General features: G+C 43.7%; 1 protein-coding gene across 8 annotated transcripts in view; it reads right to left on the bottom strand.

Moving 5' to 3' along the window:
• ERC2 (ELKS/RAB6-interacting/CAST family member 2) overlaps nt 1–26,229 on the bottom strand; it is a 647,893-nt gene that overhangs the window by 530,389 nt on the left and 91,275 nt on the right. For 5 of the 8 annotated variants that reach the window (XR_012717475.1, XR_012717478.1, XR_012717476.1 and 2 more), the window contains exons 3-4: nt 15,918–15,941; nt 12,520–12,936 (exon numbers count right to left, since the gene is read on the bottom strand). Coding sequence is in view for 1 of the 8 variants with exons in the window: in XM_075287893.1 (XP_075143994.1) it covers nt 12,520–12,936; nt 15,918–15,941 (441 nt within the window). In the remaining 7 variants the exon portion in view is untranslated. The remainder of the gene's footprint in view (nt 1–12,519; nt 12,937–15,917; nt 15,942–26,229) is intronic. The other 3 variants (XR_012717477.1, XR_012717480.1, XR_012717481.1) reach the window with 1 other exon arrangement.

Raw genomic sequence — 26,229 nt, 5'->3', positions numbered from 1 at the left:
ATGGATAAGGCGAAAGGTACTGTATAGACTTCCAAAAAATCGGGTTGTATTTTTTAAAATCATTATCCAAATTGGATTTTTAAACATTAAAAACATTAAAAAAAAACTCACCAGATTCGGTGTCATGGAAAAACATGATCAGTGGTCATTTCCAGCAAGAATCTAAAAATAAGTGAGCCAGCCAGAAACTATAAACTGAAACAGAAATCGCAACCTCTGACCAAATGTGTCTCATCAAAATGTGCTGTACACAGCAGGTGTCAAACCTCAAGACTCCTAAGCCTTCCCCAATTAAACGATTGCTCATCAACATGAGAACTCAGTCTCATAAACACATTAGCGGAGACCTACAAGAATCTGGTGGTTGTATGAATAATAACCACACAAGTATCTGCAAAGATACAAAAAAAAAAATTGGCCTGTGTTTCCTCATCCGTCTGTGTCTCGGCGATAGATTGTTCATATTTATAATTCCAGTAGAAAAGGACAAGGGTGAAATTCCGGAACATTAGCTTGGGGCTGCTTGTATTATCGATTTAGTGTATATGATACCAGATGCTGAAGACACTGAAGGCTCAGGAACCCATCAATACTTAAAGGGGTATTGAACATAACATGAACATAATGATATCTACAGTATATATGTAGATAGTTAAAAATTAAATATTTTGGCAAATTCTGCAGAGTTTTAAAGATTGTCTCTAACCATCTTCATGGTGACAGTCTGCTGTCTTGATCAATTGCCAATGGATACGACCACAAATGCAGAAACTTTCTATGGTCTGGGACTTGTCAGGAACCCAGCCATGATTACATAATTGTGGACACATTATCCGACAGGGACACTATATCTATGGGAAGATATCCTGGACACAATAAGGAAATCATGGCTGATTTTCTGACCATAGAAAGGTCCTGTGTTCATGGTCGTATCCACGGGCAACCGATCAAGACAACAACTTGTGACTAGTGTTGAGTGAATAGTATTCGAATCCTAGGTTCGAATACCTGCGCTCCCATAGGAATGCATGGGAGCGGCCAATCACGAAGGCGCTTCCTATGGGAATGAAGTATTCGAAACTAGGATTCCAATACTATTCGCTCAACACTACTTGTGACTACAAGATATTTAGAGAAAATCTTTAAAACCCTGCAAAATGTTTAATTATTTATATCTGCAAAAATGTTTAACTTTTAATTATTTACAAAGTTAAAAATAATTATGGACATGGCAATACCCCTTTAATAGGGTTGAGCGATCGTGTTCAGAAAAAATCGGATTCCGATCGGCGATCGAGAAAATTTCACGATCGCGATCGGAATTCCGAACACGATCTTTTTAGGTGGGATCGAGATCGGTAGTATTTCCCACAATGCCTTCACAGAGTATATAGCGTATACTCAGTGTGAAGGCTCCGCTGCGGTTCCATAGGAATGAATGGAAGCAGCTGGCACACAGCCTCAACCCCCTGCGCGCCAGCTGCCTCCATTCATTCTAATGGGAGACTAAAGTAGCATCTCTAGTAGCTACTTACCTCCAGAGATGGCTGGTCCACTGCTGACGTGACGTCTCCCCTCCCAGTACCCGCCCACACTCTCCTAACCTGGCAGGGAGGGGGCAGCGAAGGGAGAAGAAGACGGCAGCTGGAGCGGCAGCGAGGCAAACAGCAGCGGACCAGCCATCTCTGGAGGTAAGTGGACACCAGGGGGTACTAAGTAGCCAGAGGATTAAAAAAAATCCTCTGGCTACTTAGTGATTCACTACACAGCGTGGATTCTAACAATTGTTAGATTCTATGCTGTATAGTGAATAGGATTGCTCTTAAAATCCGATCTCCGATTAATAAAAAAATCCCATTGACTTGCATTGGGATCAGAATTGGGATCGAGATGGGGTTCGAATGAAAAATGAGCGGAAATCGGATTTTAAAATCGATCCTGAAAAGTCAGGATCGGCTCAACCCTACCCTTTAACTTTTGGAAAACCCCTTTAACACGCTTCCTGCTATGTAGCATCATACAGGGCAAAAAATGTATATATATATATATATATATATATATATATATATATATATATATATAATTAAAAAAAATAAAAAATTGATATACCTAGGACTCCTCTAAAAAAGATCCAAAATATGTAAAGCATTTGTCAAAACATGATTAGGTTGATGGGATATAGGAGCCGTGAACACGGCGCTGGGGCTTACAAAGACATTTGCTGCATACGTATATTACATTACATTGTAATAAGTTTGACGTTGAGCAGGGCAGATCTGAGGATGAAGAGGCTGCTATGTCACTCATTACACTAATACACAGTGACAGGCAGCATGTGGAATCTTGTTGCATTGATAGATGAGGGTATGAAGGTGCTGAGAATTCATGGGTCAAAGTCACGAGGAGATTCAGCCAGGAGCTTAGCCCAGGAAGCAGACAGGCCTTGCCAAAATACTAACTAGATGCATCAGATTTTACATCATTAGTATTATTTCCTACTATTATTCTTATAAATTTTTTACTCTGTACAATTTCTAATGAGCTACGAGATATCTAATTGGTAATATCTAAACTACAACTTGAGAATTAGAACAGCGGGGGAAATTTACTAAGCAAAAATGTGTCGGAATTCTAGCTTAAAAGGGGGTGTCCATGGTCTGAAGGTCGTTCATACTGATGACCTCTCTCAGACACCCAGACCCCATTAGGTATACAGTCGACTCCTATTCAAGTGAATGGAAATGGGGCTGAAGTATAAGGAGTCACCCCTACAGTGTATTAACTGGAAGCTGTATACAGTATATTGAGCTCCGTACACTGTGGTGGTGGTGTCTGGAAGTGCAGCCCCACTCCCATTTACTTGAATAGGAGCAGAGCTGCTTCTGGCCATATACCTAGTACATGACTTCCAATGGCCGAAGCAGATGACTGGGTGTCTGACCAAAACCAACGTGATACTGATGACCAATTCTGTAAAACAACAGTATCAAATACCTGCAGATCCTGGACAACCACTTTAATACGTGTCTAACGTGTCTTGTGCCAGTTACCAAGTGTTTTAGACTCTTTTTATGACAAGTCTCACCGTGAAAGGGGGTATGGTTTCACTAAATGTGGACGTGACTTCAGATGCAACTGTGTGCAACAAAATGAATATGTGCCCTATATAGGTTAAAGAAATCAAAGTGGACAGCACATGTATGGTAAGCATGTGCGGGCCTGTTCTCCATGGACCCATACACTTCAATAAATTAGGCTGGACTGCAAATGGACAGGAATAGGACCAGACATTAGTTTTGTGACAGGCACATTGCCCTCCCATGGACCCATGAAAGTCACGGTCATGTGTATGGGGCCATGGAAAAGAATAGGCCATTGTGCTATCCGGTTAGCACACTAGCCAAAACATGGAGCCTGAGATGGTGAGGACTGTATGGCAAGTACTTACTGAGTGACACAGCGATGTTTTGGATGGGAACTGTCTCACGCTATGCATTTAGTACATCTACATGTAAATGTGCAGCCCTATCTATGGACAGCTCTGAATATGGGAGAAGGAGTTGAAACTGATATATCATTTGGTGGGAGAAAAATTCATATAAACTTGTATTTTATTCATTTGCATCCCTGCTTTAGGAGTCCAGTGGGCGGTCCTACTTGGTAAGAGACAGCTATTACATATGTATAGCCGAGCAGAGATGACTGCCAATCACTGAAAGTGACTGCCCATGTACTTGACAGCTATTTACATATGCAAAGTCAGGCAAGGAAGGTTGTCAATCATTGAGTAAGACCGCCCACTTCACTCCTATGCAGAACGAGAGTCAGGATTGAAATGAATACATTATAAATGAATATTTTTCTCTGTTCCCCTTCTCCTACTCTATAACATACTGTCTGCAGATCAGATGTGGGGCTAACGTTAAAAAAAAACAAAAAAAACCCAGACGTCCAGTGAGCAACCTGCAGCACATCTATACATTACAGTTTGCTATGTTCTAAAATAGGTGGGAGGGGAACAAGTCCAAACAGCACATCCCAATTCATTTCCACAAAGGGCAGCAGAAGGGCCCAGTAGAGGGGCCAATCTTATTTTTTTTTCTATGTACATCTCTATCACCATCATACAACAAGATAACCTGTACAGCCCTACAATCTATCACACAAATGAAGTAAAATTCTCATTACCCATAAAGAGGCTAACCAGGGACATTTGTCAGTTGCTCTGTCTCTAAAAGCCTCAACGGAGAGGTCTGTAAAAGTGAATTAAAATGTCAAATATGTAAATAATCTTCTTGTAAGAAGATTAATAGGTTCTGCTGCAGGATAAAATCGATTAAAGCATTACATGTAATGCAATAATTGCAGCACAAGAAGGTTTGCGGACGACTGCGGCCTACGCGTTTAATATAGATCTCATTCATTACCTTGCTTTTTATATTTCCTTGAAAGGTACAGTAAACAAGAAGGAGCCGATTACCCAAGTCTCACACAATGAAGTTATATAAAAAGCCCAGTTAAGTTTTCATTAAGTTAATTACCTTACAGGAGGGCATGGCGATAATAGTGTTTGCTTTTTCCGGAAGACCTTCTGAAATCATAATCCTACCTTATGTTCTGCCAGCAATATGTTATAGAGCAGATTGATATCGAGTTACGGGAAAAGATTCAGTATAACTTGCAATTTATTGCTAAAAAAGCATTGTACAATCTAGATCTCGGAGTCCAGGGGGCGGTCCTACTCAGTGCCAGACAGATATCTCTGTATAGACACTCACATAGGGAATGCATCCAGTCACAGAGTTACTCCGCCCACTGGACTCTTTAGGCATGGATTTTAAATGGCACCTGCCAGGTCATTTTAGGACCGCCCAATGCCACCAGCAGCTACTGCATCCAGTGCTGAATTACGCTCAAGTCACAAAACTGATGCCAAAAACCAAAGTTATTGCCCAGGACAGGACACAACCGATTGGATTGTTCACTGATCCCTTCTCCAGTCCTGTCCTACTTCCTCCAGAGGGTGCTACAGCGTTTTTCAGTGGGAATTGGCAAGTAAAACATTGGCCACTACCTGTTGGAATAATCCTATAGGTAGCCACCGAAATCGTGCGGTACCAGGGGTGGTGAGTAAAATATTTCAAACAGTTATACTCTCCTCTCCTGGGAATCCGGCAACCCCAAGATAATAAATAGGATTATTTATGACTCTTTCAGCCTCCATTTTTACTCTTATTATGGAAGGTAAAAGTTGTGCATGCAAGGTAAACAAACATAATGGAGGACGACTTCTGACTAACACTAGGTTCACATCGGGACCCAAAAGACTGAGAGCTTGTCCGCTGTGCGCCGATTTTAAACAAAATCTGTATGGAGATGTAAACCTAGCCTAAGTATCAGCAAGAGGGTGGGGGTTATACTTCTTTTACCATTCTTAAAAAAAAAAAAAAAAAAATCACTTTAAAAAAAGCAGCTGTTTTGTTTTTTTAAATTCAGTGCATTTTTAGGAGTTTTTTGGGGGGTATCCAATTATTGCAGGGTTTATTTTTGCCTCAAGGTGGGACAAGATGTCTCTATGCTAGCTAGCTGGAAAAAAATGGCTTTGAAAAAAAAAAAGTTAGCAGATTACCATTGAAATTAGTGGAAGAAATTTTATAGCAGAATTCAGAAAAGCATGAAAACAGCGACAAAAGAAGCAGTGTGAACACACATTATGGTTTTGTTCACATCACATGAGGCCTACATTGGATGATCTCCTGAGTTATAACTTATATGGACGGGAGCAATATATCCCACTCACTAGGTGTAAAGAATATTAAAAAAATGTAGCATGGTGTACAAGGTGGGAGAAAGGAATAACGGAGGTAAAGAAGGAAGGAAGGATGGGATGTGGTTGAAAGGGAGGACGTAAGGAGGGAAAGAAGAAAGGAGGAGAAAAGGAGGGAAGGAATGTTGGAAAACGACAACAGGTTTAAGCTTCATGCATTATTTTCCATGGTCCCATACTCACACCCATGTACAGGGGCGTAACTATCGTAGAGGCAGCGGAGGCGGCTGCCGCAGGGCCCGGGCCATTAGGGGGCCCGGTGACCGCCGCTACCGCTGCGTTTTTTTTTTCAATAGGCTGTTACGGGCCCTATTCACTTGCCGATCCTGGCTGGGCCGGGATCGGCAAGTGACACCGCGGGCCCCACAAAGACTATCATTATACTCGGGGGTCTTTGCAGACCCCCGAGTATAATGATCGGCGGACCGGAGAGGTAAGGGAACATAAACACTGTTACTTACCTCTCCACGATCCTGCCAGGCCTCTGTCCCATTTTGTCTGACGTCACATGAACCCGGCATGCTTCCCGGGACGTGAGCGTCGGTCGACAGCGTAGGAGCCGGGAGACAGGTAAGCAACAGTGGTTTTTTTTAAATGTTTTTATTCCCCGGGTCTCCGATTATTATACTCTGGGGTCTGAAAAGACCCCAGAGTATAATAATTGTTTATGGGTGTCCACAGAGGGACATAATACTGTGTGCAGGGGCCACTATTGGGGTTAATACTGTGTGCAGCGCCACTATTGGGGTTAATACTGTGTGCAGGGGCCACTATTGGGGTTAATACTGTGTGCAGGGTCCACTATTGGGGTTAATACTGTGTGCAGGGGCCACTATTGGGGTTAATACTGTGTTCAGGGGCCACTATTAGGGTTAATACTGTGTGCAGGGGCCACTATGGGGGATAATACTGTGTGCAGGGGCCACTATGGGGGATAATACTGTGGGCAGGGGACACTATTGGAGATAATATGGTGTGCAGGGGCCAGTAAGGGACATAATACTGTATGCAGGGGCCACTATGGGGGATAATACTGTATGCAGGGGCCACTATGGGGGATAATACTGTGTGCAGGGCTGACTATGGGGGATAATACTGTGTGCAGGGCCAGTAAGGGACATAATACTGTGTGCTGGGCTTACTAAGGGTCATAATAGAGTGTGGAGGAGGGGGTCGTTCGAGGTCTTCGGCATCAGTTGGGATGGGGGGGGGCATGTCAAAAGTTCGCCATGGGGCCCCGCCATTCCTAGTTACGCCACTGCCCATGTATTACCATGAGTCCATGAATAGGTCACAAACACAGGGCAAAACTCAGGACAGATCCTATATCTGTCCATTTTGCCACGTGGGCTCAGTGAAGGGAGTGAATGAGGCCATGAAGGCATGGGCAGCACACGGATATCATTCATGTGCCATCTGTACCATTTTACCACAGACCCAGTACATACACTTGTTCGTGGACATGTAGCCTTAGGCTAAGTTCACATTGTCGTCATTCAAGTCCGTTGTTCATTTCCCATCAAAAACAATACAAGCTTTTAACATTGCAGTGAATAGAGTTGGATGCAAAAGTTGAGTGTTCTGTCTCCTTACAGCTCCTCAGCCCATTCTTCTGATCCTAGGACGTTTCAGAACAATGAATTTGAACAATGGCAGTGTGAACATACCCTAACTTATAGGGGACTGTATCAACAGATACAACAGGGGTCAGCTTAAATTCATAAATACATATGACTGGTATATAGTAACAGTCTCAGCAGGATCACCGTCTCCTCAAATCAGCCATGTGCTTTGATATAAATTCCAGTCTCCAAAAAAGTAATACGTCGTCCATATGATATACCAAGAGTCACATGACACCTTCAGGATCAGTGCAAAGAAATACATCAAAGTGAACGCTCATCTAACAAACTGCTTATATTACACTGCCGAATATGAATTATTCTGGACACTAAAAATAATCATATTAATATTTGGCTCAGCCTTATCTGATATCATAATGCAATTAATTAAATGTACTCTGCCAAGTTAAATACTAAAAAGAGGAATATAACACAAGAAAAACAACACCAATCAGACATGTCTATGGGCTTCTTACAGTACTAACAAATTCACAAAAGCGCCGTGTTGATAAAGCGTTTCCCTAGTAAATTGGTTCTGGCTCCAGTATCAAGCCCTTACAGTAAACATACAGACTATCTACATGGAAAGGTGGACCGGCTCCATCAGCACGGCTCGCAGGAATATTCTATAACAAATTCCCCCAGCCTGTTCCTAGATCTATCATTCCAAATTCTTCGCGCCAAAAAGTATTCCCCGTTAGGTCACCCAAAATTCCTCGCGACGACAAGCATTACAAAGATCCGAAAGCCGTCAAAATAAAATCTCTTTCTTGCACGGCATAATCGTTTCAATGTCTTAAAAGAAAAACTGGGCCTGTCGAGGAAAAAAAAAAAATCTCCCTAAATTTCAAACTGTGTAAAAAAAAAAAAAAAAAGTTACATGAATTTTAAATTTGTCTAAAGTGGAAACTCAGCAGTTGTTGCCTAAGGCAGGCTCTTTGATAGAAATAATAAAAGTACTTGATGGTTCTTTGGGTAAACTATGTGTGGTCAGAGTATTAAAAAAAAAAGAGAAAAAAAAAAAAAAACTCGGCACGACCAAACATCTGTACTAGATTTCCACATGATAAAAACTCTGTATTCCCTTAAGTTGGCCCACAGTTATGCAGAAAGATCTAATGTTTATTTGAAAAGCTAAAAAAAAAGAAGAAAAAGATCATCCACTGAGAAAACATAAATATCGGTGACAAAATGAGACGTTAAGGAAATTCAAATGAAAGGCCGGAGGTTCTTAAGACGTATCCAGGAGCTAGAAAGAGCGACTTAAGCAAATACTAGAAAGGTCCAACTCTGTGTTTGTGGAGTCGCACTTGTAAAATGCCCTGGTAAATGCTGGGCAGGGCCTTATGGCACCGGCTCAAAGTCTGAACTGGAAAGTCCAACAAAATCCAGAGACAGACGGAGTATTACTGAAAAGACTTAAAGGGGTTGTACTACGCATTTAAGTTAACCGCTATCCACAGGGCAAGGAGGAGGGTAAGTGTTTGATCTGTGAGGGTCCAACCATTGAGAACCCCACCAATTACAAGAGCGGGATCCAAAGTCTAGCTGCTTGCTCTCATGTGACTGGTACTCCATATATTAAAGGGATTTGGCAACCAATTCTCATGATCCATGGGGGTAGTTGGAGGTAACTCCTTTAGGCCAGGGCACCACAGGCTGGAAGCGCAGCTAGACTAGTGCAGACACAATGGAGGACGCTGAATGACAAGTACAGTCACGTGGTCCTTCCCCTACCATCAATCTTAGACCGAACCTCTGTGCAGGTGTCAGAGGTACACAAAACGGAGGAAATGTGATCATCTGTTGTAAAGCACAGGGCACCGAATACAGAAATATGGTGTGGAGCACTAATGGAACATTATGCCATGTAAGGGTAACTAAAGGGGGCAAAATTTGAGCACTGTACCATGTGTGGGGGCAAAAGTGGAGAATTATACCATACACAGAGACAAAAGTGGAGCATTATATTTAGTGTCGACAATAGATTTCTGATAGGTCAGTCATTAAATAGGGCTAATATTGGGGTTACCCTTTATGTCTATTTGGATCTTGCTTATTAATTATATCTGGTGTCGGTGGCAAAAGTGGAGTACAATACCCAATTTGGGGGCCCTAAGGGACATTGCACTGCGTTGGATGGGCCCTAAGGTGCATACCAGATAAAATAGAGGAGCGTGCAGCGCTGTTTTGCCAGAAGTTTTTTCTACCTGCAATGGAAGCTTCTAGAAAAGCATACGATGCCCATATGAACATAGATATAGCCAGCCGCACACAACTGCATTATGGAGGTAACCTACTCTCTGTATTACAGATGCAATTCCTGTTAAAATGACTTTTATATGTAGGGGGTCAACCACGTACGACACATGTACCTCATCCTTTTTCTTTTTTTTCTTTAAATTGGGACGCTGTACAAAAAAAGGTTGCCTACCCCTGGGATAGCTCATCGGTAAGATGTAAGTGGAAGTCCAACACGTGGGACCTACACTGATCAGCTGTTTGAATGGGCTGGGGCATTCATAGTGGCCATACAATATATCCACAGTCTCTTCCCATATACTTTGATCTAAATACAGAAAATGGCTCTATCAAACAATGGGTGGGCTATGTAAATAGCAAGGAGGATGCAGAGCTCACACAGGTACCGTGGCCGCTTCAAACAGCCTGGGTGTTTGACTCCCACTGATCGCTTATTGAACACCTATCTGGAGGATAAAAAAGAAAAAAAAAAAAAACAAGAACTGGGCAACCCCTTTAAATATTGTTATGCCTGCGGCTTCCATTTTCTGATTGCTCTGAAGCACAAACTGCTGCACTAACCAGTGAAACACTGTTCAGACTTAGAGAAGAGGTACATTCATGAGCACTTATAATGTAGATGGGTGGAGGGTCAGAAAAAAAACCTACATAATTTTACATGGGAAGGTTAAAGGATGACCTTTCATACTGGATTTACAAACATATTAATAACACCAAACATTTAAACACATGTAAAATGAGAAAATATGTAACAAAAATCTATGTTTACATGTTAGCGAGAACCGCGGCCAAAGTCATTGGTATTTCATTTAATTTATCATTGGAAACGGCACAAACCAACTTCTACAAAGAAAAATAGATCGGTCATTTACTATTTTTGTAGGAGGAAAAATGTTAACCTCGTTTTCTGTTTCATGTTACGGAATGTTAACTTTGCCTTCTTTCCAGTCTCTAATTCCAAATGATTTCAAGAGTTCAGATCATCATTCATATTGCAAAGCAAAAAGGAACAAATGTCTCCAGAGCAGGTAGAACGTACCACGTCCTAAATTGCTGCAGCGCACGGAACATTTACAGAGCCATAGAAATATATATTAAAGTTACAAATCAAAAAAAAAATTGGCATGTTGGGTTTGACTACATATAGTATACTATTTCGCTATACGACTATACTATATCGTCATTTATCTTGTTATCAATCTTGCAAATTTATGGGTATCACCAGAACCCAGCATGTCAACCCTGGCCCAGATAGATAGGTTAAGTCACCAGAATCAAATGGTGTTTTCCCCTTGTCAATCTGTGTCTCCATTGCTGAGATATAGTTGTTTTTGACAATATGCTTTTTGGAGCAATGAGAGAACTACATTGTTCTAAAAAGGTAAGCGGCAATGCCATCATTGCTCCAAATATCTTCATTTAATTTAGACAAAAATGGTGATATCTCTAGAACAGAGGCAACAATTCACAAAAGGAAATATCTTTTGATTCAGGTGACCCTAACCTATCTGTTAGGCCGGGTTCAGACTGGTTATTTTGGTCAGGATTTTGAGGCCATATCCTCCTCAAAATCCTGACCAAAAAGACGGCTCCCATTGAAATCAATGGGAATCGGTCAGTTCTTTTTACCGAGAGCTATTTGTTCCGGCTCCCGGAAAAAAGAACGGACATGCTCATTCTTCAGGCAGAGTCACCTCACAAATCCGCCTGAAGACACTTCCTCCTCCCGACTAGGCCCATTCATTGGGCCTAATCCGGAGCGGAGTGCGCGACTGGATGCCGGTATAATGCACCGGCATCCAGTTACAGCTACCCATTTTTTGGATCGGAACCTGGGGCTGCCTCCACCTCAGGTTCTGGACCAAAACACCATGTATGAACCCGGCCTTAGGCTGGGTTAACATGCTGGGTTTGGGTGAGAGACTCCCTTTAAGAATAAGTTGACACATCACAGATTTGCTAGAGGATACATGCTAGATATCCAAGGGAGACACCGGGTTTGGTGCGGATGTGCAGCACATGCGCAAGTGAACCAACAGAAGAATTATACATATTTGATGGGTTGAATCTATGGCTTTTCAAGGACCGAATTCATAAGAAAAAAAAAGTATGCTCATTCTTCCGGTGGTTGATATTTTTAAATTTATTATTAATTGTGGTGCAGACAAAAATTTAGGTAACTTTTTATTCCAAGGGATGTGAAAAGGAATATAAATATAACTGAAGGTGGATTGTAAAAACACTTCATGAAGTTTCTGTCATGAATCCATGCCAAAATCCTTGCCACATATAATATACGTGAACGGATTTTAAAAGGGTCGAAATTGGTGGCACATCACTGGGTAGAGTCATCTTAGACTAATTTGTCAGACGCCCGCTGATTGGTGGCATATCCCGGCGATAGGTTTACATTATCTTTGATGAAGCAACCACTTGGTAACCCAAGCTATTATCTTGCCGATACATATAGTCGTCATAAAATGGGTTAACTTTATAGAGAAGGGCTTCTCAATGTAGATCTGAAGGAAACACAACTAGTAATATAATAAGGATCTATATAATATCACATAGGTTTTACTAAATCAATAACTTGAACATATGTATTCTCTATGTAACCTCAAGACATTTATTGCAGTTCCACGAGGGGTTGCTTCATTAAGGAAGACTTGAGTCCACCATAAAGACTTGTAGAGGCGTCTCGAGAACCCCTCCCATTGAGACCTTTTGCCCCCACATGTCTCATGAAGACAAAACATTTAACTGGAAAGCATTGCTATAAAGGAAATTGAAGCATAACCATCTCCTTACCTCTCTTAGATGAATATTCTCTTTATCCTTTTGATCTAGAAGTACTTCTAAATGGTTAAGCTGTGATTCCGCCTCCACCATTCTTCGAGTTTTCTCATTTTCTTCTTCCATTCCCTTTGAAGGCAACCCTTTACTTTGAAGCATTTCAAGAAGCTTTTTGATGGACTCATCACGGGCACTTAGTGTCTGTTTTTGTGTTTCTATCCTCAACTCCATTTCTTCCAATGTTTTTCTGAGAAGGAAAAGTTCTTTGGCCTGCCGGTCATGCTCTGCCTGAAGCCTTCTGAAATTCTCCTCAGTGAGCTCAATTGTGAAATGTTCTGCCCCTCGGTTACCACTTTCTTGTTGAAGGAGATGATTAAGGTCCCTCTGAGTCCGGAGCTCATCTTGAAGGGCTTGGATGGTCAACTGCAAGTGCTAGAACACAAATAGGAAGATCGTATGAATGGACTAATGTATGGAGCCATCAGTGACGTGGACAAAGCTAATACTAAAATGAAACACTCTACAAAAACATAAAGATATATTGTCTATATAAATAAATCTATTTAAACACTATGCAGAATACCGCCAACTACTCACAATCTAAAACACCCGTAGTCCAAAGTGATGCCACTCTAATAATGTGCATTGATACAATTTGATGCTCCGTGAGTGTGATGAGTGCTTACATTTTCTTAAATCCACAATTTATAAAAGACGACAGACAAAAACATACAGGTATGATCTGAACAAGATAAGCAGGGAAAACACTTAACATGCAAAAAAAATAAAATTTTTAAAAAAGAAAAATGTAAATGATCTTTTATGAAAGAATAAGGTGCAATATTTTGCTACAATTAAAGTGGTTGTCCAGGATTACAAAAAAAATGTGCTTTTCCCAAAAACAGTGCCACTGTTAACCATAGTATGTGGCTGGTATTGCAAGCCAGTCTCATTCAAGCCGCAATACTATACACAACCCGTGGACTTGTGTAGACTTCTTTTTCTAATTCTGGACAGTCTATTTAATACAATATGAAAGTGACAGAAATATTAAACTAGAATATTTTTAATGAGCATTCCGACAATACCAACCAAATGTATCTGTCCCTATATCAGTCAATGAGTGCCGTGTGGAAGTGTCTGCTGTAGTACCCTACTGTCCACTTAGGAGCCTGTAAGCACAGAGACTGTCTCGGGCCTAAGGGTGTGTTCACATGAAAGAAACGGATATAGATTCTGAAAACCAGAATCTATAAAAAAAAAAAAAAAAAAGAAGAACACTCCAAAATCTACCTTCCATTCATTGCAGGGGCAGTTTGGGGCAGAATCTTCCTGAAGAATGAAGACCCTTCATTGTTCTGCCTGTGGCTCCCATTAAAATTAATGGGAGACACATTTGAGGTGGAATTTAGAGCTGAGTTTTGAAGGAATCTGTCTCAAAAAAATCTATTAGATTTCGAGGAGCATGAATTTTCTAATGGAATAGGGGAATAAGTCTATGCCACTTGGTGTTGGAATATCTCCCTTGAGAAGAAAGAATCAGTTGAGTAGAATTTCCTTTTCTCCCCTGACATCTCTTTAAAAAAAAAAACACATTGGTTCAACATTTATTATACATTATATGGCCAAACAGTCCTACAAAAATTGGCTGATCTTAGTCTAATGTGTATGGTCGTTTTTACATTGGCCATAGAAGTAACAATAATCCTTAAAGGGGTTTTCCAAGATTAATTTGTTGATTACCTATCCTTAATATAGAGTCAGAGGAGCAGCGCTCTCGTAGGTTGGGTAGTGCTCAGTGGATGGGGTATTTTAGCACGCGCGCGCGTGGCTGCTTTAACCATAGGGCAAACTGTGCGTCTGCATCAGTCCCCTATGGCAGTGGGGAACCCGCGAAGCTGGCCCAGATGGAGTGGGACACGCACACACTTCAGTGCTGTTCCGAGTGGCATGTAGTGTTTTTAACTTTAACGAGATGAGCACAATGGACATCATTACAGCCGGAGCCTACAAGCAAGTCTGTTGGAACGGGGTTAGGTGAGTATTTATTTATTTATTTATTTAATTTTTATGTAATAATGGCAACATAGGGGACAGGAGGCCTTCTATGGGGCTAGTCAAGGGGAAATTAAGTTACATTATGAGCGTGTGGGGGAGGGTGGGTGGAAACTTACAACAAGTTTAACCAGGGCCCCCTAGTCTATTAAAATGGTAATGCACACACATCTTGATAATTTAAGAACAGTGACATTTTACTGATACCATATCCCAATAAATGGACAGGCAAAGATCACGTATATGTGCATCCACCATCAGCATACGAGGAGTAATACAATGAATATCAGATCGATTATACTGTATAGCCACAAATAGATGTGTGCAGAACTCTGTGTTTTGTTGAGTTCACGGTGCTGGAGTATGAGCCTTTTGTTTGGGTCCTCCAAGCACCCCATCTTACAGCGTGATAACAGAGTCTAATGAACAACCTGGCCATCATTCAGATTGTGCCTGATAAAGGTCACAATTTTGACCGAAACATTGCTCCATGATTTGATATTGACTGTATTACTGCTTCTATATTGATGATGGATGAACGTGATCTTCACCTGTCTATTTGTTTGGATATGTATCAATAAAATTTCGTTGGAGATCAAGCATCAAGATGTCTGTGTACCAAGCTCCCCCACCGATCAGCTGTTTTAAGAGACTGCAGCATTCAGACAAGTTTTGGTACTTGGTATTGTAGTTCAACATCATATAACTTGTAGTAAAAGCACTGTCATATTGTCTGTGAAGCAGAAGCGGCTTCGATCAGCTGTTCTGTGAAGGCTCAGGTGTTGGACCACTGAATGACCAATCAAACTTATTATAGATGACCTATACTGAACAAAGGTTTTCATTATTCCTATTCAGATGAGTAAGTACCTCGGGGGCGGGGACTTGAAAGCCTCTCAACAGGCCACACCTCCCACTGTGACAGCCCCCGCAGTGTGTAGACATACTTAACCAGGGAAACGTGTAGAAAACACTCAACCTGTTGATCAGAAGATGACTGAAGAATGACATATGACAAATAAAAAGGGTCTATACAGAAACACAAGAGGATTGTCTGCTTTAGTACCACCAGATCCATTTTGTTGGTAGGTGAGGTTTGCTCATAACTTCTGAAATTGATCATAATGAAAATACTACAATATTGCCCCTTTAACAAATCTTCCATGAAAAAAAAATTTCATTTGATTCCAGTTTCAACGACAGAATTGTACTGTATACCATTTTTTGCTATCCACCAGCACGTGCAGAGACATTGGTGGTGACATCTATCTGTACACATGTATCTGCATCTAGAGGAAAGCTACTGTATACACAGTTTACATTTATAAAAGCAAAAACATTTGGAAGAAAAGACAAACCTTTGTTTTCCTGGAATCCAAAAGCTGAACAGCATGGCAAATAAAAAAAAATGAAGCAAAATCAACACAAAAGCAGATCAAATGTGAGCAAAAAAATTACAACTAAAGGGACAGTAGTATTGTCAGATCCATCCCCACCACATCTGAGCGGAGCTGTACAAAGCAGACACATCTAGTAAATGTTTTTGGACAGCAAACTTGAAATGAGGAGACAACAGCAATGAAATAGGATGTGACACAGAGCTTTGAGAAATGGAAAACCAGCACAGTAAGAGGCTATTTCTATGATGCTGTAGTCACAGAACACGCATCTTCATTAATGACTTATATAATTGCAATATGTAACAACAAAATTAGACATTTGTTAGAAAACAGACTGTTTCCGAGGTGTTTTTTCCTTTGTATTCACTGGTGATGCTGTATCAAGAAGCGGCAGCTATATTAGAACCAGACATGTACAATCCAGGAGCTGAAGACCCAAGGGAATTCATGGGGACCCTGGGGGAATCCTTCCCTGACTACAGGTACATCCCGACTCATGAAAATTTGAAAGGGGATCTAAAGTACAAAAGTAAAAGCACATGCTTGTTTGTCTTACTAAATAAGTAATCTTATCAGACCTGCTATATCTCTCCTTCATTATCTCTGTTATCTATATACTCATACACATCCAATATTTCTCTATATGTATACACAAATACTTGCTTGCAGTCTTTTAAGCTGCTACTTGAACAATGTTGTTCAGAAGATGTTTTGTCTCCAAGTCTCATTTGCCATGCTGTGACTCAGACCTGCAGTGGCAGTGAGGTGTACTGCAGGTTTTACATCCACACCATGTCAATTGCTGGTGTCGATCTTACCAGCTGCCTTTCAATCACTGCTATTTTTACAAAGAACGTTCAGCTTTTCAAGTGAAATTCCTCCTAGTGCAAATAAAGATCCAACCGAATATCCCCCAAATGGGCAATTCACTAGAAATATTAACAATATAGAAGTCCGTGTTTGAATCACCGATAGTTATATCACAGTTAAAAGAGGAAAATAGCACAGCATGCATTACTACTACTCCCACAGTGCCCCTACCTACAGAATAATGGCCTCCTCAGGTCCCCCACACACTGTATAATGGCCCCTCTCCTTTCTCACAAACAGCATAGTAGTTTCTTTAGTGTTCCCATACACATTATAATGGCCCCTCCATCCCCACAAACAGTATACTGGACTTCTCAGTGCCCCCATACACAACATAATTGCCCCCTTAGTGCCACACATACACAGTATAATGTCCAGAGAGTCAGCAGTTACCTGGATTCATTACCCGCTGCTTCTCAGCCCCTAGATGCAACGTCAGAGAGGGAGCCGAGTGGCGAATAATGAATCCTTACTCATTGTTTTGTCCAGTGTTCTTCACAACTGTGGTGCATATCCCTAGGGACTGCCAGTGCACCCCTGGGTTACACATACCGCAAGTTGAGAACCACCGGCTTAGGGTGTTGTAGGGCCAAATGCTAGGGTCACAATATCTGTAAACACAGCCTTAGAGATCAAGCAAAATGTATAACATCCACCTAATGTCTGCGGGCGCCTACGATAATGCAAGTACTATAAAAGATAATCTCATGGGCGTCTAATGAAAATCTGATAAGACTGACGTGGTGATTGTTCTGCCGGCTCTTAACTCATCAGTGTAATTGTGCGCTGTCACTATCAGACTCGTATTAAATATTCATAAGGGAGAATGTGCAATGTAATCCTTGATCACAACTACTTGTTTGTATCAAACTGAGGATCGCAATGTTCCTGTATATCCGAGAACATGGCTGATATCCTGAGCTTGTATTGTGTGATAAGATCCTATTCAGCAGCCCTTTACTAGGGATTGATTCACAATTCACAATCAATACACAAATGCAGAATGTGGTAGCTTATGCTGGCATGTAATGTCTGACGTCTTCTGGAAATTAGCTCTAAGATATGGACATATCCAACAGCCCTGATAAGGCACTAGTGCAAGTCCAGCCATTAGGGAGCGCAAGTTTAATATTGTAAATCCAATTTCTTATGTTGCCTACAAAGAGCTCTCCTTTTTGCTATCTCCACCATCCTTATGTGTAGTGATTGTTATCTACAAACTGCTGACACCAAATGCATTTGCATAGCGCAGTCACAGGCGATGGGCACAGCAAGGAATCAGAGTGAAAGCAAATTTGGAAGCAGCGGTTCATGCGTTTTCTAATTAAATGAAGACTCTGGGCATAGCTGGTATACTGCCTAGTGCGGGGCCTGACGGGTGCTGTATGACGGGGACTCCCTAGGGGGCTTTTTACATCCCTTCATCATACACCGCCCCTCAGGCTCTGCATGAGGTATTACATACTATAGAACTTGGCTCAGATGAGTATACATTTTCAATAGTGACACATTTCAGGGAGGCTTATCTCCATTCAGAGCAAAAGATTGAGCATATTGAAATGCAGTATGCCCAACCCTTCTATGCCACAAAACCTGCTATTGCAGAATAGACACATCATCATGCACATTAGATTTTTTTATTTATTTTTTTAGCTTACTGGTATAGCACCAATAAATTCTGCAGCACTTTTACAGATAATTGGCTTATGGCAACAAATTTGGCAGCTTCAGATAATCATCTAACGTGTATAGACACCATTTATTGCTAGTTACAAGATACACTAGAATATGTAATAATCCAAAAATGTCTATTAGGTAATAGAATAATGAATTCCCTATTAAATGCATCAATACAAACTATCCACCAGAGGGCACCAAAGTTCCACATGTAATTACTGAACTGTCTCTTAACTGGATTACAGGAGACAACTCCAGCTGACAGAATAAGGGTAGGTTCACACTACCAATATGTAATGTCCATTGCTCGCACCCGTCACATGCAGGACTTTTTCTTCATTTAACCACAGTAAAAAAAAAACAAACAAACACAAAGGAGACAACGTCTAACCTGTTGTTTACAATATCAATGAACATGAACCCAGACATAGGATACTACAACATAGTAAATATATAATACTTAGTCAGCCAGTCTAAACTGTCAATACTGTTTATTGGTATGTTAATTTTAGAAAAATGAGGATAGAACACAAAAAATTCTCTATAACAATGTGGGTACAATTAACATTGCCTTTCGGTATACAATATATTATCTATTTATTATTGTTATCATCATTATTATTTATAATTATTATTGATATATATTATTTTATTACTATTATTATTATTATTATTATTATTATTACCGTACTACTACTATCTATTATTATTATTATTAAACTTTAGAGATGAGCGAACACTAAAATGTTCGAGGTTCGAAATTCGATTCGAACAGCCGCTCAATGTTCGTGTGTTCGAATGGGTTTCGAACCCCATTATAGTCTATGGGGAACAGATACTCGTTAAGGGGGAAACCCAAATCCGTGTCTGGAGGGTCACCAAGTCCACTATGACACCCCAGGAAATGATGCCAACACCTCTGGAATGACACTGGGACAGCAGGGGAAGCATGTCTGGGGGCATCTAACACACCAAAGACCCTCTATTACCCCAACATCACAGCCTAACAACTACACACTTTACACACTCAATACCACATCTCTGACAGTAGGAAAACACCTTGAAACATGTGTATTTGGCACTTGCAGTGAGGAGAGCTTGTCACCAGCAGTGAATTTGGCCCTTGTAGTAAGTTGAGGTTGGCACCAACATTTGTTTTGAAAATCAGGGTGGATTGAGCCTCTAACCAGCAGAGTTTGGGCAAATTCATGGTGGAGGGAGCCTCTAAACACCCCAGTTTGGGCAAATTCATGGTGGAGGGAGCCTCTAAAAACCCCAGTTTGGACCAATTCATGGTGGAGGGAGCCTCTAACCAGCCCAGTGTGGGCAAATTCATGGTGGAGGGAGCCTCTAAACACCCCAGTTTGGGCAAATTCATGGTGGAGGGAGCCTCTAAAAACCCCAGTTTGGACCAATTCATGGTGGAGGGAGCCTCTAACCAGCCCAGTGTGGGCAAATTCATGGTGGAGGGAGCCTCTAAAAAACCCAGTTTGGACCAATTCATGGTGGAGGGAGCCTCTAACCAGCCCAGTTTGGGCAAATTCATGGTAGAGGGAGCCTCTAAAAAACCCAGTTTGGACCAATTCATGGTGGAGGGAGCCTCTAACCAGCCCAGTTTGGGCAAATTCATGGTGGAGGGAGCCTCTAAAAAACCCAGTTTGGACCAATTCATGGTGGAGGGAGCCTCTAACCAGCCCAGTTTGGGCAAATTCATGGTGGAGGGAGCCTCTAAAAAACCCAGTTTGGACCAATTCATGGTGGAGGGAGCCTCTAACCAGCCCAGTTTGGGCAAATTCATGGTGGAGGGAGCCTCTAAACAGCCCAGTTTGGGCAAATTCATGGTGGAGGGAGCCTCTAACCAGCCCAGTTTGGACCAATTAATGGTGGAGGGAGCCTCTAACCAGCCCAGTTTGGACCAATTAATGGTGGAGGGAGCCTCTAACCACCCCAGTTTGGACCAATTCATGGTGGAGGGAGCCTCTAAACAGCCAAGTTTGGACCAATTCATGGTGGAGGGAGCCTCTAAAAACCCCAGTTTGGACCAATTCATGGTGGAGGGAGCCTCTAACCAGCCCAGTTTGGGCAAATTCATGGTGGAGGGAGCCTCTAAACAGCCCAGTTTGGGCAAATTCATGGTGGAGGGAGCCTCTAACCAGCCCAGTTTGGACCAATTAATGGTGGAGGGAGCCGCTAAACAGCCCAGTTTGGACCAATTCATGGTGGAGGGAGCCTCTAAAAACCCCAGTTTGGACCAATTCATGGTGGAGGGAGCCTCTAAAAAACCCAGTTTGGACCAATTCATGGTGGAGGGAGCCTCTAACCAGCCCAGTTTGGACCAATTAATGGTGGAGGGAGCCTCTAAACAGCCAAGTTTGGACCAATTCATGGTGGAGGGAGCCTCTAAAAACCCCAGTTTGGACCAATTCATGGTGGAGGGAGCCTCTAACCAGCCCAGTTTGGGCAAATTCATGGTGGAGGGAGCCTCTAAACAGCCCAGTTTGGGCAAATTCATGGTGGAGGGAGCCTCTAAACAGCCCAGTTTGGGCAAATTCATGGTGGAGGGAGCCTCTAAAAACCCCAGTTTGGACCAATTCATGGTGGAGGGAGCCTCTAAAAACCCCAGTTTGGACCAATTCATGGTGGAGGGAGCCTCTAAAAAACCCAGTTTGGACCAATTCATGGTGGAGGGAGCCTCTAAACAGCCCAGTTTGGGCAAATTCATGGTGGAGGGAGCCTCTAAAACCCCCAGTTTGGACCAATTCATGGTGGAGGGAGCCTCTAAAAACCCCAGTTTGGACCAATTCATGGTGGAGGGAGCCTCTAAAAACCCCAGTTTGGACCAATTCATGGTGGAGGGAGCCTCTAAAAAACCCAGTTTGGACCAATTCATGGTGGAGGGAGCCTCTAACCAGCCCAGTTTGGACCAATTCATGGTGGAGGGAGCCTCTAAAAACCCCAGTTTGGACCAATTCATGGTGGAGGGAGCCTCTAAACAGCCCAGTTTGGACCAATTCATGGTGGAGGGAGCCTCTAAAAACCCCAATTTGGACCAATTCATGGTGGAGGGAGCCTCTAACCAGCCCAGTTTGGACCAATTCATGGTGGAGGGAGCCTCTAACCAGCCCAGTTTGGGCAAATTCATGGTGGAGGGAGCCTCTAAAAACCCCAATTTGGACCAATTCATGGTGGAGGGAGCCTCTAAACAGCCCAGTTTTGGCAAATTCATGGTGGAGGGAGCCTCTAAAAACCCCAGTTTGGACCAATTCATGGTGGAGGGAGCCTCTAACCAGCCCAGTTTGGGCAAATTCATGGTGGAGGGAGCCTCTAACCAGCAGAGTTGTGGGAAAGCAGGGTGGAGGGAGCCTCTAACCAGCAGAGTTGGTGGAAATCAGGGTAGAGGGAGCCTCTAACCAGCAGAGTTGGGGGAAATCATGTTGGAGGGAGCCTAGTATTAGCAGAATTGTGCAACGCTTATGGTGGATGAGTATGAGGATGCGGAGGAATTGGAGAGGTTGAGTACAGACATGGAGTTTCATGTTGGGGTGCTTTACACAGGTGGGCACAAAAATGAAGGCTCTATCCAGTGGTGGTTCATTTTTATCAAAGTGAGCCGGTCGGCACTCTCAGCTGACAGACGGGTGCGCTTGTCAGTGATGATGCCACCGGCTGCACTGAACACCCTCTCAGATAGGACGCTGGCGGCAGGACAGGACAGCACCTCCAAGGCATATAGGGCAAGTTCAAGCCACAGGTCCAACTTCGACACCCAATACGTGTAGGGCGCAGAGGGGTCGGAGAGGACAGGGCTGTGGTCGGAAAGGTATTCCCGCAACATGCGCCTATACTTCTCACGCCTGGTGACACTAGGACCCTCCGTGGCGGCACTTTGGCGAGGGGGTGCCATCAAGGTGTCCCAGACCTTAGACAGTGTGCCCCTCGTTTGTGTGGACCGGTGAGAACTTGGTTGCCTACTGGAGGAACTGCCCTCCCTGCCGCCAACGTCACATGCTGGAAACATCTCCATCATATTCTGCACCAATTGCCTGTGGCAAGCATTGATGCGATTGGCCCTCCCCTCTACCGGAATAAAAGACGAGATGTTGTTTTTATACCGGGGGTCAAGGATAGCAAAGATCCAGTACTGGTTGTCCTCCATGATTTTGACAATACGCTTGTCGGTTGTAAAGCACCCCAACATGAACTCAGCCATGTCTGCCACAGTGTTAGTTGGCATGACTCCTCTGGCCCCACCGGAAAGTTCAATCTCCATTTCCTCCTCATCCTCCATGTCTACCCATCCGCGCTGCAACAATGGGACAATTCGAAGTTGCCCGGAAGCCTCCTGTATCACCATCACATCATCGGACAACTCTTCTTCCTCCTCCTCCTCCTCCTCCTCCTCCATTAAACGCAGTGAAGCGGACAGATGTGTGGACCTACTCTCCAGCTGTGACGGATCGGATGCTATCCCTAACTCCTCTGTGTGATCTGAGTTATCCCTGATGTCAATCAGGGATTCTCTCAGAACACACAAGAGCGGGATTGTAAGGCTCACCATCGCATCCTCAGAGCTCACCCTCCTTGTGGACTCCTCAAAGACCCGTAGGATGTCACAAAGGTCTCTCATCCATGGCCACTCATGGATGTGAAACTGAGGCAGCTGACTTTGTGGCACCCTAGGGTTTTGTAGCTGGTATTCCATCAAAGGTCTCTGCTGCTCAACCACTCTATTCAACATCTGAAACGTTGAGTTCCAGCGTGTGGGAACGTCGCACAAAAGCTGGTGTTGTGGCACATGCAGGCGTTGCTGGAGAGATTTTAAGCTAGCAGCGGCTACTGTCGACTTGCGAAAGTGGGCGCACATGCGCCGCACTTTCACCAGTAGCTCTGGAACATTGGGGTAGCTCTTTAGGAAACGTTGCACCACTAGGTTGAAGACGTGGGCCAGGCATGGAACATGTTGGAGTCCGGCAAGCTCCAGAGCTGCTACCAGGTTCCGGCCGTTATCACAAACGACCATGCCTGGGCCCAGGTGCAGCGGCTCAAACCATATTGCCGTCTCATCGAGGAGGGCATCCCTCACCTCGGAGGCAGTGTGCTGTCTGTCCCCCAAGCTGATCAGCTTCAGCACAGCCTGCTGACGTCTACCAACGCCAGTGCTGCAACGTTTCCAACTCGTAGCTGGGGTCAATCTAACAGCGGAGGAGGAGGCGGTGGCGGAGGAGGAGGCGGTGGCGGAGGAGGAGGCGGTAGAGGAGGAGGAGGAGGGGGGTGTTCTTCTCGTGTCCCTGCCAGGAATGTTAGGCGGGGAGACGAGGTACACCGGGCCAGTTTGGGAAGCAGTCCCAGCCTCAACTACATTCACCCAGTGTGCCGTCAGTGAAATGTAGCGTCCCTGTCCGCATGCACTTGTCCACGCGTCGGTGGTCAAGTGGACCTTTGTGCAAAGCGCGGAACTAAGGGCCCGCCTGATGTTGAGTGACACGTGCTGGTGCAAGGCGGGGACGGCACACCGGGAGAAGTAGTGATGGCTAGGGACGGCATAGCGAGGTGCCGCAGTTGCCATCAGGTCCAGGAAGGCGGGAGTTTCAACAAGCCGGAACGCCAACATCTCCTGGGCCAGCAGTTTAGCGATGTTGGCGTTCAAGGCTTGCGCGTGTGGGTGGTTAGCAGTGTATTTCTGCCGCCGCTCCAATGTCTGAGAGATGGTGGGTTGTTGTAAAGAAACGCCTGATGGTGCCTTTGATGGTGCAGGAGAAGGAGATAAGACAGGACCAGGGGAGGATGAGGTAGAAGTCAACAAAGTGGCGGAGGCAGATGAAGTGGTGTCCTGGCTCGTCCTCTGGAGTGCATCGCCAGCACAGTCAGCAGTGGCAGTGGCAGAGGCAGAGGCAGTGGCAGAGGCAGTGGCAGTGGCATGAACGGCAGGCGGCCTTTGTCCTGCCGTTGCTGCCTGCCACTGATTCCAGTGCTTGGATTCCAAATGACGGCGCATTGAAGTGGTGGACAGGTTGCTCTTCTCAGAGCCCCTAATCAATTTCGAGAGGCAAATTGTGCAGACAACACTATATCTGTCCTCGGCGCATTCCTTGAAAAAACTCCACACCTTCGAGAAACGTGCCCTCGAGGTGGGAGTTTTTCGGGGCTGGGTACGAACTGGAACATCTTGGGAGATTCCGGGTGTGGCCTGGCTTCGCCTAAGCTGCTGACCTCTGCCTCTGCCTCTAGCTACCCTTTTTGGTGCTGCACCTGCCTCAACATCCACACTACTTTCCCCGCTTGACATCCCCCCTGTCCAGGTCGGGTCAGTGTCCTCATCATCCACCACTTCCTCTTCCAACTCCTGTCTCATCTCCTCCTCCCGCACAATGCGCCGGTCAACTGGATGCCCTGACGGCAACTGCGTCACATCATCGTCGATGAGGGTGGGTTGCTGGTCATCCACCACCAAATCGAACGGAGATGGAGGAGACTCTAGTGTTTGAGCATCTGGACACAGATGCTCCTCTGTTAGGTTCGTGGAATCGTGACGTGGAGAGGCAGGTTGAGGGACAATGAAAGGAGCGGAGAACAGCTCTGGGGAGCAGGGACAGTTTGGGTTATTGTTCTGTAAAGCTTCGGAATTTTGGGAGGAAGGAAGACAAGACTGTTGGGTAATAGGAGGAGAGGAGGCAGAGTCTGACTGACTGCTGGACAATGTGCTGTAAGCATTCTCTGACAGCCATTGCAAGACCTGTTCCTGGTTCTCGGGCCTACTAAGGTTTGTACCCTGCAGTTTAGTTAATGTGGCAAGCAACCCTGGCACTGTGGAGTGGCGCAATGCTTGCTGCCCCACAGGAGTAGGCACGGGACGCCCTGTGGCTTCACTGCTACCTTGCTCCCCAGAACCATTCCCCCGACCTCGCCCACGGCCTCGTCCACGTCCCTTTCCGGGAGCCTTGCGCATTTTGAATTCCTAGTTAGAAATTGGCACTGTATACCAGTAGTAAAAATTGTGGGTGCACGTAACCCCAATATATTCTTTGAATTACCAGTCAGAAACTGGCACTATATGGCAGTAGCAAGAAATGAGGGTATTTGTATTCCCAATATATTCTTTGAATTCCCAGTCAGACAATGGCACTGTATACCAGTAGTAAAAATTGTGGGTGCACGTAACCCCAATATATTCTTTGAATTCCCAGTCAGACACTGGCACTATATGGCAGTAGCAAGAAATGAGGGTATTTGTATTCCCAATATATTCTTTGAATTCCCAGTCAGACAATGGCACTGTATACCAGTAGTAAAAATTGTGGGTGCACGTAACCCCAATATATTCTTTGAATTCCCAGTCAGACACTGGCACTATATGGCAGTAGCAAGAAATGAGGGTATTTGTATTCCCAATATATTCTTTGAATTCCCAGTCAGACAATGGCACTGTATACCAGTAGTAAAAATTGTGGGTGCACGTAACCCCAATATATTCTTTGAATTACCAGTCAGAAACTGGCACTATATGGCAGTAGCAAGAAATGAGGGTATTTGTATTCCCAATATATTCTTTGAATTCCCAGTCAGACAATGGCACTGTATACCAGTAGTAAAAATTGTGGGTGCACGTAACCCCAATATATTCTTTGAATTACCAGTCAGAAACTGGCACTATATGGCAGTAGCAAGAAATGAGGGTATTTGTATTCCCAATATATTCTTTGAATTCCCAGTCAGACAATGGCAC

The sequence above is a fragment of the Leptodactylus fuscus genome, chromosome 9 (genome assembly GCF_031893055.1).
Source record: "Leptodactylus fuscus isolate aLepFus1 chromosome 9, aLepFus1.hap2, whole genome shotgun sequence".
In the NCBI taxonomy this organism is placed as follows: Eukaryota; Metazoa; Chordata; class Amphibia; order Anura; family Leptodactylidae; genus Leptodactylus; species Leptodactylus fuscus.
The sequence above is the reverse complement of the archived record's forward strand: the minus strand, read 5'-3'. Positions and strand labels throughout refer to the sequence as shown.